This window comes from Molothrus ater, chromosome 27 (genome assembly GCF_012460135.2).
Source record: "Molothrus ater isolate BHLD 08-10-18 breed brown headed cowbird chromosome 27, BPBGC_Mater_1.1, whole genome shotgun sequence".
NCBI lineage: Eukaryota > Metazoa > Chordata > Aves > Passeriformes > Icteridae > Molothrus > Molothrus ater.
In genome coordinates this window covers 5,224,308-5,236,506 of record NC_050504.2, presented here as the reverse complement: position 1 = coordinate 5,236,506, position 12,199 = coordinate 5,224,308, and the positions used below count along the sequence as shown (strand labels likewise).

The window sequence follows — 12,199 nt, the reverse complement described above, 5'->3', positions numbered from 1 at the left end:
CCCTCCCCTGCTCTCTGTGGCTCCCAGGGACAGGAGAGCAGCCACGGTTTTGGGTGGAATCAGCTGAATTTTGTCCCTCTTACCCACAGATGTGCCCTGCAGGAGGGCCCTGTCCCTGTCCCTGTCCCATCCCTGTCCCCGTCCCTGTCCCATCCCTGTCCCTGGGAATGAACTGGGAACGAACTGGGAATGGACTGGGAACGGACTGGGAATGGACTGGGAATGGACTGGGAATGGACTGGGAACGGGCTGGGAACGGACTGGGGCAGCAGAGCCCCTGATCCCCCTCTCGTCCCTGTCCCACCCTCCCGGGGAACTGGGAATGGGCTGGGGGGGCAGCACAGCCCCGGGGCCCCCTGGGCACCCTGAGCCTCATCCCGGGGTGTCCCCGCGGTGTCCCCAGGGTGTCCCTGGGGTGTCCCTGTTGGTGTCCCTGTTGGTGTCCCCTGTTGTGTCCCTGTTGGTGTCCCTGTTGGTGTCCCCTGTTGGTGTCCCCTGTTGGTGTCCCAATGGTGTCCCCATGGTGTCCCTGTTGGTGTCCCCTGTTGGTGTCCCCACGGTGTCCCTGTGGTGTCCCCGGGGTGTCCCTGTTGGTGTCCCCATGCTGTCCCTGGGGTGTCCCTATCGGTGTCCCCGCACTGTCCCTGTTGGTGTCCCTGTTGGTGTCCCCGGGGTGTCCCTGTTGGTGTCCCCACACTGTCCCTGGGGTGTCCCTATCGGTGTCCCCATGCTGTCCCTGTTCGTGGTGTCCCCGTGGTGTCCCCAGGGTGTCCCTGTTGGTGTCCCTGTTGCGTCCCTGTTTGTGTCCCCATGGTGTCCCTACCGGTGTCCCCGTGCTGTCCCTGTTGGTGTCCCTGGGGTGTCCCCGTGGTGTCCCCGCACTGTCCCTGTTCGTGGTGTCCCCATGGTGTCCCTGTGCTGTCCCTGTTGCTGTCCCTGTTGGTGCCCCCTCGGTGTCCCGGCCGTGTCCCCTCCCGGGGTGACCCCGGGTGCCACCCCCGCCCTGCCCCTCCCCAGGGACGGGCACAGGGAGCGGGGGGGGGGCAAAGTCCGCGCGGTGCCAGCGCTCGGTGCCTTTGGTGCCTCCTTATCGCGGGGGAGGGGACAGGGAGGGGACAGGGGGGGACAGGGAGGGACAGGAGGGGACAGGAGGGGACAGGAGGGACAGGGAGGGACAGGGAGAGACAGGAGGGGACAGGGAGGGACAGGAGGGGACAGGGAGGGACAGGAGGGGACAGGGGGGGACAGGAGGGGACAGGAGGGGACAGGAGGGGACAGGGAGGGACAGGGGGGGACAGGGGGGGACAGGGGGGGACAGGGAGGGACAGGGGGGGACAGGGAGGGACAGGAGGGGACAGGGAGGGACAGGGGGGGACAGGGAGGGACAGGGAGGGACAGGGGGGGACAGGAGGGGATAGGAGGGGACAGGAGGGGACAGGGGGGGACAGGAGGGACAGGGGGGGACAGGAGGGGACGGGGGGGACGCTCGGGGGTCTCCCCATTCCCTGCTCGGCTGCAGCCAGGGCTGGGGGGCTCCGGGGGCTCCAAGGATTCCAGGGGTTCCGGGGGTTCCAGGGGATCCGAGGATGCCCCAAAAATGCTCCCAAAGTGCCCCAAAAATGCCCCCAAAGTGCCCCAAAAATGCCCCAATAATGCCCCCCAAAGGGCCCCAATAATGCTCCAAAAGTGCCCCAATAATGCCCCAAAACTGCCCCAATAATGCCCCAAAAGTGCTCCAAAAATGCCTCCAAAGTGCCCCAAAAATGCCCCCCAAAGGGCCCCAATAATGTCCCAAAAGTGCCCCCAAAATGTCCCAAAAGTGCCCCAATAATGCCCCCAAAGTGCCCCAATAATGCCCCCAAAGTGCTCCAATAATGCTCAAAAAATTCCCCAAAAGTGCCCCAATAAGGCCCCAAAAGTGCTCAAAAAATGCCCCCAAAAAGTCCCCAAAGTGCCCCAAAAGTGCCGCAAAAATTCCCCAATACAGCTCAAAAAATGCCCTAAAAACGCCAAAAAAATTCCCCCAAATGCCCCCAAAGGCTCCGTGGGTTTCGGGATTTTCGGGATTTGCGGCGCCACCCCACGCCCAAACTCGGGATTATTTCGTTATTTTATTAATTCATTAATTCATTAATTCATTAATTCATTATTTCATTAATTCATTAATTAATTATTTCATTATTTTGCTTTCATTTTCTTCTTTTTTTTTTAAATTTTTTTTCTTCTTCCTGACAAGAAGGAGGGAATGGGATCCGCTTGGAAAAAAAATCCAAATTTTCCTTCTGGGATCATTCCCAGACCTTTCCCATCCCACTTCTTCCCAATTTATTATAAATAGAAATAAATAGAAATATAATAGAAAAAGACATAGAAATGAATAAGAAATATGTAAAATATAAAAAAAATAAATAACAAATAGAAATAAAAATATAAAAATACATAGAAATAAAAATTAAAATAAAAACAAATAAAGATATATTATAAAGTAAATATAATTGTAAAAGAAATATAAATAACAAATAGATTTGTTTATATAAATATATATTTATATAAAATAAATATTTATATATAAGATATATTATATTATATATTATATATTATATATTATATATTATATATTATATATTATATATTATATATATTTTTATATAATGTAAATAAATTATTAATATAGATGATAAAAAATAAATAGAAATAATAAATAGCAATAAAAAGAAGTAAAATATAAATAAATAAAATAAATATAAATGTAGTATAAAAATAAATATAAAAGAAAGATAAAATACATAAAAATAAAAATAAAATAATAAATAAAACCCGGATTTTCCTCCCCCAGGTGCCAAATAATTCAAAGAAGAGCCCAAAATGTTCATTTTTGGCAGCAGATTCATCTCCAGCCGCCGGATCCAAGGCTGCAGCTCCTTGTCAAGGATTTTGCTGGCAATAAATTCAATTTTGCTGACAATAAATTCAATTTTCCTGCCCCCATTTGTCACTCCCGGGACGTTCCCGTGGATCAGCCCCGGCAGGAGCGAATCCTTCACCCCACAAGGGCTGGAAATGAAATTCAGCGATTTTGGGGCTTTTTGTGGTTTTTGTTTTTCCTTGGGATAACGAATGGAGGGTGGGGAAAAAGGGAAAATCAGAATGATTGGAGTTGGTCGGGTTGGGGTCCCCAGGGCAGAGACTGGGAAGGGTCAAATTCCTGGGCTGGGATTGGGAAAATGGGATTAAAATAAATCCGGGGGTTCGGGAATTAAAATAAATGATTAAAATAAAATGGAGTTAAAATAAATCGAGATTTTAGGGCTGGAATTGGGGAAAACCCAGGGTTTAGGGAATGAAAATAAATGAAAATAGATGATTAAAATAAAATGAAATAAAAATAAATCGAGGTTTCAGGGCTGGGATTGGGAAAGGGATCAAGGTTTAAGGGCTGGAATGAAAAGAAAATATTTTAGAGGCCTGGAATTGTGAAAGGATTTGAGATTTTAGGGCTGGAATTAGGAAGCAAATTGAGGTTTTAGGGCTTGGGATTAGGAAGGGAGTGAAGTTTGTGGAGGCCTGGAATTAGAAAAGAAATCGGGGTTTTTAAAGGCCTGGAATTGAAATAAAAAATTCTGGAGTCCTGGGCTCAGGGAGGAAATGAAGATTTTGGGATTGGAAAGGGAATCGAATCAAATGAAACCAAATCAGTTCCCAATTCCGCGGTGTCTGTCTGTCTGTCTGTCCTGTTCCCATCCCCGGTGTGTGTGTGTGTGTGTCTGTCTGTCTGTCCGTTCCCGGTGTCTGTCTGTCTGTCTGTCCGTTCCCCGCTGTCTGTCTGTCCCGTTCCCATCCCCGGTGTCTGTCTGTCTGTCCGTTCCCATCCCTGCTGTCTGTCTGTCTGTCCGTTCCCATCCCCGGTGTCTGTCTGTCTGTCTGTCCGTTCCCATCCCCGGTGTCTGTCCCGTTTCTCGGTGTCTGTCTGTCCGTTCCCCGCTGTCTGTCTGTCCCGTTCCCATCCTCGCTGTCTGTCTGTCTGTCCCGTTCCCATTGCCGGTGTCTGTCTGTCTGTCCCGTTCCCATCCCCGCTGTCTGTCCGTCTGTCCCGTTCCCATCCCCGGTGTCTGTCTGTCTGTCTGTCCCGTTCCCATCCCCGGTGTCTGTCTGTATGTCCCGTTCCCATTCCTGGTGTCTCTCTGTCTGTCTGTCCGTTCCCCGCTGTCTGTCTGTCTGTCCCGTTCCCATCCCCGGTGTCTGTCTGTCTGTCTGTCCCGTTCCCATCCCCGGTGTCTGTCTGTCTGTCTGTCCGTTCCCCGCTGTCTGTCTGTCTGTCCCGTTCCCATCCCCGGTGTCTGTCTGTCTGTCTGTCCCGTTCCCATCCCCGGTGTCTGTCTGTCTGTCTGTCCGTTCCCCGCTGTCTATCTGTCTGTCCCGTTCCCATTCCCGGTGTGTGTCTGTCCCGTTCCCATCCTCGCTGTCTGTCTGTCCCGTTCCCATCCTCGCTGTCTGTCTGTCCCGTTTCTCGGTGTCTGTCTGTCCCGTTCCCATCCCCGGTGTCTGTCTGTCTGTCCCGTTCCCATTCCCGGTGTCTGTCCCCCTCTGCCGGCCGAGCCAAAACATTCCCAGAAAAAGGGAAGAGAGGCCGGGAGCGGCAGGGGGATGGGGAACAGAAATTTAAAAATCAAAATAACAACAATAGCCTAAAACCAATAGAATACAATGGAATACAACGTAGTACAGTGTAATATAATTAATATATAAAAGCACATAATAATAATAATAATAATAACAACGCTAATAATAACAGGAATAACACTAATAAAATAATAAAAATAAAAATTCAAAAATTAAAAAGAATAACAATGCCATTTAACCCTTTATCCTTTATTTAACCCTTTATCCTTTCCCTCCCGGCGCGTCCGCCATCTTTCCCGAGGGGGGCGGAGCCTTTACTGCACGCGGCGCCGCTCGATGACGTCAGGCGGCGCGCCCGAAACTCCACGCGTCGCTCTCTCGATTGCGTCACCCGGCGCGCTGGACGCGTCACGCGTCGCGCCCGATGACGCAGCCGTCGCGCCCGATGACGTGTCCGCGGCGGCGGCGGCGGCGGCGGGGCCGGGATGCACCGGCGGGGGGTGGGGGCGGGGGCGATCGCCAGGAAGAAACTGACCGAGGTCACCGGGATGGGGGACAGGGGACACGGGACAGGGAACGGGACAGAGGGCGGGGGACAGGGAACGGGACAGGGGACACGGGACGGGGGACACGGGACAGGGGACACGGGACGGGGGACACGGGACAGAGGGCGGGGGACAGGGAACGGGACAGGGGACACGGGACAGGGAACGGGAGAGAGGGCGGGGGACAGGGAACGGGACAGGGGGTACGGGACGGGGGACACGGGACAGGGAACGGGACAGAGGGCGGGGACAGGGAACGGGACAGGGGACACGGGACGGGGGACACGGGACAGGGAATGGGACAGGGGACACGGGACGGGGGACACGGGACAGGGAATGGGACAGAGGGCGGGGGACAGGGAACGGGACAGGGGACACGGGACAGGGAACGGGACAGGGGATACGGGACAGGGAACGGGACAGGGAACGGGACAGAGGGCGGGGGACAGGGAATGGGACAGGGGACACGGGACGGGGGACACGGGACAGACCGGGGCACGGCAGCGCAGCGGGGCCTGGAGGGGTCGGGGCTCGGTCCGGGGCGGTGGGAGCTGTGAGGGGACCCCCAGAGCCCCGGCCCGGGGAGCGGGGCCAGAGCCCACAGGGAGAAACTCCCGCCGGGGATGGGCGGTTCGGGCTCCTCTGAGTTTGGGATTCTCTGAGTCCGGGATTGTCCCGGTTCGGGGCTGTCCCGGTCCGGGGCTGTCCCGGTCCGGGGCTGTCCCGGTCCGGGGCTGTCCCATCCCGGCCGTGCCCTCACGCTCTGCCCCCCCAGGCCAAGTACAAGGAGCGCGGCACGGTCCTGGCTGAGGATCAGCTGGCCCAGGTGGGAATTCCCTCCCTGGCCTCGGGGTCCCCCTTCCCTGTCCCTCCCCGTCCATTCCCAGCCCATTTCCCATTCCCACTGCTGTATCCCAGTCCCAATCCCACTGTCCCCGTGTCTCTGTGTCCCCATGTCCGTCCGTCCGTCTGTCCCAGATGTCGAAGCAGCTGGAGACGTTCCGGACGCACCTGCAGGCCTTTGCCAGCAAGCACAAGCAGGAGATCCGGCGCAGCCCCGAGTTCCGGCTGCAGTTCCAGCACATGTGCGCCGCCATCGGCGTCGACCCGCTGGCCTGTGAGCACGGACAGACGGCGGGACAGACGGGGGGACAGTGGGGGGGACAGCAGGGGGGATAACGGGGGGGAACAGGAGGGGAATGGGGGAATAACAGGGGGACAATGGGGAGACAGGTGGGGGGACAATGGGGGAATAGTAGGGGAACAATGGGGAGACAGGTGGGGGGACAAGGAGGGATAACAGGGGACAGCAGAGGGACAATGAGGGGGATAGCAGAGGGACAGTGGAGGGGACAGTGGGGAGAATGGGGGAACAACGGGAGCGGAATGGGGGAATAACGGGGGGACAGTGGGGGGATAACAGGGGGACAATGGGGGGATAATGGGGGAACAATGGGGGGACACAAGGGGAGACAAGGGGGGGATAATGGGGACAGCAGGGGGACAATGGGGGGACACCAGGGGACAATGGGGGCACAGCAGGGGACGATGGGGGCACAGCAGGGGACAATGGGGGCACAGCAGGGGACAATGGGGGCACAGCAGGGACACAACGGGATGGGCTCGGGTTGGGGTCAGAGCTCTGTCCCTGCCCCCCCAGCTGGAAAGGGGTTCTGGGCCGAGGTGCTCGGGGTCGGAGATTTCTACTACGAGCTGGGGGTGCAGATCATCGAGGTGTGCCTGGCACTGCGGCACCGCAACGGAGGTGGGCACGGGGGTGGGCACGGGGGTGGGCACGGGGGTGGGCACGGGGATGGGCCACTGATCCCAGGGATCCCTCCCCGATCCCAGAGATCCATCCTTGATCCAGGGATCCACCCCTGATCCCAGAGATCCATCCTTGATCCCGGGATCCACCCCTGATCCCAGGGATCCCTCCCCGATCCCATCACTCTGTGGGAGCAGGGAACAATCCCAGGGATCCCGGCCATCTCCAGAGGATGGGGATTCCCAGCGGGGCCGTTCTTCATCCCAAAAGGGCAATTCACACCGGGAGTGGGCCTGAAGCCCATAAAACCCATAAATCCCGTTAAAATCCAAAAAAAAAATCCCATTAAAAATCCCGCAAACCCCATAAATCCTACAAAAATCCCCCCCCCCAAAAAAATCCCATAAAATCTCAAAAAAAATCCCTAAAAATCCCCCAAAAATCCCATAAAATCTCAAAAAAAAAAAATCCCTAAAAATCCCCCCAAAAATCCCATTAAAATAATAAAAAAAATCCCATAAATCCTAAAAGAAACTCCCTAAAAATCCCCGAAAAATCCCCGAAAAATCCCATAACCCCCCCCCCCAAAGAATCCCATAAAATCTCAAAAAAAAAAATCCCTAAAACTCCCGAAAAAAAAATCCCATAAAATCTCGAAAAAAATCCCTAAAAATCCGCGAAAAGTCCCATAAAAAAACCCAAAAAAATCCCGAAAAATCCCTGAAAAATCCCATAAAAAACCCCCCAAAAATCCCTAAAAATCCCCAAAAAACCCCATAAAAATCCCCAAAAAACCCCCTGAGATGCCAGCCCGGGCTCTGCTGCAGGGCTGATCACGCTGGAGGAGCTGCAGGCCCAGGTGCTCAAGGGCCGCGGGAAATTCGCTCAGGACGTCAGCGCGTGAGTGCGGGCGGGAATTCCCGGGAAAAACCTCGGGAATTCCGGGAAAACCCCGGGAATTCCTGGGAAAAACCTCGGGAATTCCTGGGAAAAAACTCGGGAATTCCTGGGAAAAACCTCGGGAATCTTTTGGGGAACCCCTGGGGAGGCCAGGGCTGCAGTTCCAGCTGTTCCAGCTGTCCCAGGCCCGCAGATGCAGCCAGAGCTCTGCTGCTGCTCCTGGGATGGCTTTCCCCTAAAAATCCAACCCCAGGATGGTTTTCCCCTAAAAACTCCAATCCCTGGATGGCTTTTCCCCTAAAATCCAACCTCTGGATGGTTTTCCCTAAAAGTCCAACCCCAGGATGGTTTTTCCCCTAAAATCCAACCCCAGTAGGACTTTTTCCTAAAAGTCCAACCCCTGGATGGTTTTCCCCTAAAATCCAACCCCAGGATGATTTTTTCCCCATAAATCCAAACCCAGGATGGTTTTCCTCTAAAATCCAACCCCTGGATGGTTTTCCCCTAAAAAATCCAACCTCAGGATGGTTTTCCCCTAAAAATCCAACCCCTGGATGGTTTTCCCCTAAAAGTCCAACCTCTGGATGGTTTTCCCTAAAAGTCCAACCCCAGGATGGTTTTCCTCTAAAAAATCCAACCCCATGAGGATTTTTCCCTTACAAATCCAACCCCGGAAGGATTTTTCCCCATAAGTCCAACCCCAGGATGGTTTTTCCCTAAAAACCAACCCCAGGATGATTTTTTTCCCCACAAATCCAACCCCAGGGTGATTTTTCCCCTTACAAACCCAACCCTAGGACGATTTTTCCTTAAAAAAAATCCAACCCTAGAGGATTTTTCCCTAAAAGCAACCACAGGAGAATTTTTCCCTAAAATCCAATCCTGGGAGGATTTTCCCCCACAAATCCACCCCAGGGTGATTTCCCCCACAAATCCACCCCTAGGATTATTTTATTTCCCCCACAAATCCAACCTAGGATTATTTTATTTTCCCCACAAATCCACCCCTAGGATTATTTTATTTTCCCCACAAATCCAACCTAGGATTATTTCCCCCACAGATTTCCCACTGGAGCTGAGGAAGGGCCCCCCCAATCCCAACCCAATCCCGTTTTTAGCACAAACCTCCCATTTTTGGGGCTGAGCCCCCCAAGGCCGCCCGAACGCCAAAACCCCGAATCCCTGGCTGGGCTCAATTCCCGTTTTTTGGGGGCATTCCCGGGATGTGGAACGGCCTGGGGAGCCCCCTGGGGGGTGTGTGTGTCCCCAGGGATGATCTGCTCCGGGCCATCAGGAAGCTGAAGGTGCTGGGCAGCGGATTTGGGATCATCCCCGTGGGGGGAACGGTGCTGGTGCAGTCGGTGCCGGCCGAGCTGAGCATGGACCACACGGTGGTGCTGCAGCTGGCCGAGGTGGGAATGCACTGGGAATGCACTGGGAATGGACTGGGAATGGACTGGGAATGGACTGGGAATACTGGGAATGAACTGGGAATACTGGGAATGGACTGGGAATGGACTGGGAATGAACTGGGAATGGACTGGGAATGGACTGGGAGAACATGGACCACACGGTGGTGCTGCAGCTGGCCGAGGTGGGAATGCACTGGGAATGAACTGGGAATGAACTGGGAATACTGGGAATGGACTGGGAATGGACTGGGAATACTGGGAATGAACTGGGAATGAACTGGGAATGCACTGGGAATACTGGGAATGAACTGGGAATGGACTGGGAATGGACTGGGAATGGACTGGGAATGGACTGGGAATGGACTGGGAATGGACTGGGATTGGGAAAACATGGAGCACACGGTGGTGCTGCAGCTGGCCGAGGTGGGAATGCACTGGGAATGAACTGGGAATACTGGGAATGGACTGGGAATGAACTGGGAATGGACTGGGAATGAACTGGGAATGCACTGGGAATTAACTGGGAATGGACTGGGAATGGACTGGGAATGGACTGGGAATGAACTGGGAAACTGGGAATACTGGGAATGGACTGGGAATGAACTGGGAATGAACTGGGAATGGACTGGGAAAACATGGACCACGCGGTGGTGCTGCAGCTGGCCGAGGTGGGAATGCACTGGGAATGCACTGGGAATACTGGGAATACTGGAGAACATGGAGCACATGGTGGTGCTGCAGCTGGCTGAGGTGGGAATGCACTGGGAATACTGGGAATGAACTGGGAATGGACTGGGAATACTGGGACTGGGATTGGGAACGGGAATGGCACCCAGGAATGGGGAACTGGGATTGGATCCGGCTCGTGGGCAAAGCTGAAATGTGGATTTAAACCTGGGTGCAAAGAGCCGGGAATTTCTGCTGTTTCCATAAAAATCCGGGATGAGAGCCAAGGGTCCCTGCTCTGCTGCACCCTGGATGAGGCCCAGAGGGATTTTTCCTGGTTTTTCCTGGTTTTTTTTCCCCCAGAAAAAGGGATTTGTGACCGTCAGCGAGATCCGGGACAGCCTCAAGTGGGAGACGGAGAGAGCGAAGCAGGTGCTGGTAGGTGGGACTGGGAATACTGGGAATGGAAACCAGGGATACTGGGAATGGGAAGCTGGGAATGGGAAGCTGGGAATGGGAACTTGGGAACAGCAACAGCAACTCAGCACATCCCAGTCCATCCCCAGTCATTCCCAGTTCCGTTCCCACTCCCAATCCAATTTTTCCCATTTTTTTCCCATTTTCCCTGTTCCAGGATCACCTGCTGAAGGAGGGCATGGCCTGGCTAGATCCCATTCCCATTCCCATTTTTCCCGTTTTTCCAGTTTTTTTTCCCATTTTTCCATGCAGGATCACCTGCTGAAGAAGGGCATGGCCTGGCTAGATCCCATTCCCATTCCCATTCCCAGTCCCATTTTTCCCGTTTTTCCCATTTTTCCATGCGGGATCACCTGCTGAACGAGGGCATGGCCTGGCTGGATCCCAGTGCCATTCCCAATCCCATTTTTCCCATTTTTTTTCCCATTTTCCCGTTCCAGGATCACCTGCTGAAGGAGGGCATGGCCTGGCTGGTTCCCGTTCCCATTTTTCCCATTTTTCCCGTTCCAGGATCACCTGCTGAAGGAGGGCATGGCCTGGCTGGACGCGCAGGCTCCGGCCGAGCCGCAGTTCTGGCTCCCCGCGCTCTTCTCGGAGCTGCACGGGCAGGAGGGCACGGCCGGGACCTGAGGGCCCCGGAGAGCCGGGAATAACCCTGGGATATCCGGGAATACCCCTGGGATATCCAGGAATAACCCCTGGGATACCTGGGAATAACCCTGGGATATCCGGGAATAACCCCTGGGATACCTGGGAATAACCCTGGGATATCCGGGAATAACCCCTGGGATACCTGGGAATAACCCCTGGGATACCTGGGAATAACCCCTGGGATACCTGGGAATACCCCTGGGATACCCGGGAATAACCCTGGGATACCTGGGAATAACCCTGGGATACCCGGGAATAACCCCTGGGATATCCGGGAATAACCCTGGGATATCCGGGAATAACCCTGGGATACCTGGGAATAACCCTGGGATACCTGGGAATAACCCCTGGGATACCCGGGAATCCCTCCCAGGATCTTCAGGAATCCCCCCTGGAATCCTTCCTGGAATCCTCGTGAATCCCTCCTGGAATCCTCAGGAATCCGTCCTGGAATCCTCAGGAATCCCAGCTGGAATCCTCAGGAATCCCGGCTGGAATCCCTGCCAGGATCCTCGGGAATCCCCCCTGGAATCCATCCTGGAATCCATCCTGGAATCCTCGGGAATCCCGGCTGGAATCCCCTCCGGAGTCCCCAGGAATCCTGTCTGGAATCCCTCCTGGAACCCTTGGGAATCCCCCCCTGGAATCCTGGCGGGAATCCCTGCCAGGGTTCTTGGGAATCCCTCCTGGAGTCCTCGGGAATCCCTCCCAGGATCCTCAGGAATCTCCCCTTGAATCTCCCCTGGAGTCCTTGGGAATCCCAGCTGGAATCCTCAGAATTCCCAGGTCGAATTCCCCCCAGGATCCTCAGGAATCCCCCCTGCGGATCCCAGGGACGGCAGCGCTGGGAATAAACATTTTGTACCGAGTTCCTGAGTTTGGGGAGTTCTGTGGGATCGGCCCCCGCTGGAAGCGCTGCCTGCTCTGGGTGGAAATGCCCCAGATTGGGGAAAATGAGGGAAAGGAGCTGAGGGCGGAGGCTTGGGAGGATCTGCAGCGGGAAATGGGATTTGGGAAAACTGGGAAAGCTGCCCTGGGGTGTTGTCATTCCATAAGAATTCCCACTGAGGGACACCACGGGCTCCGTTCTGCCAAAACAAAACTTTATTGCACAAAGAAAAAACCAAAAAAAAAAGAGAAAACCTCCCCCCCCCCAAAAA

General features: G+C 54.4%; 1 protein-coding gene and 1 long non-coding RNA gene across 2 annotated transcripts; one reads left to right on the top strand and one right to left on the bottom strand.

Moving 5' to 3' along the window:
• The first annotated feature begins 5,105 nt into the window (after window positions 1-5,105).
• Window positions 5,106-11,907, top strand: SNF8 (SNF8 subunit of ESCRT-II). Its single transcript, XM_036398865.2, has 8 exons — window positions 5,106-5,159; window positions 5,941-5,991; window positions 6,144-6,282; window positions 6,826-6,930; window positions 7,761-7,833; window positions 9,104-9,245; window positions 10,275-10,349; window positions 10,899-11,907. The coding sequence occupies exons 1-8, from the start codon at window positions 5,106-5,108 to the stop codon at window positions 11,016-11,018; spliced, it is 759 nt and encodes a 252-aa protein (XP_036254758.1). The 3' UTR covers window positions 11,019-11,907.
• On the bottom strand, window positions 8,753-9,004 carry LOC129046949 (uncharacterized). The gene is made up of 2 exons (XR_008508856.1): window positions 8,874-9,004; window positions 8,753-8,840 (listed from the first exon to the last, which is right to left on the bottom strand). It is a non-coding gene; the product is annotated as an uncharacterized LOC129046949 (long non-coding RNA).
• Window positions 11,908-12,199: the final 292 nt, after the last annotated feature.

Bases quoted from the DNA above. Each gene is read 5' to 3' on its own strand.
- SNF8 (XM_036398865.2), top strand. From the start codon at position 5,106: ATGCACCGGCGGGGGGTGGGGGCGGGGGCGATCGCCAGGAAGAAACTG. The intron at 5,992-6,143 runs GTGGGAATTCCC...CGTCTGTCCCAG, and splicing joins CTGAGGATCAGCTGGCCCAG to ATGTCGAAGCAGCTGGAGAC. The intron at 10,350-10,898 runs GTAGGTGGGACT...TTCCCGTTCCAG, and splicing joins AGAGAGCGAAGCAGGTGCTG to GATCACCTGCTGAAGGAGGG.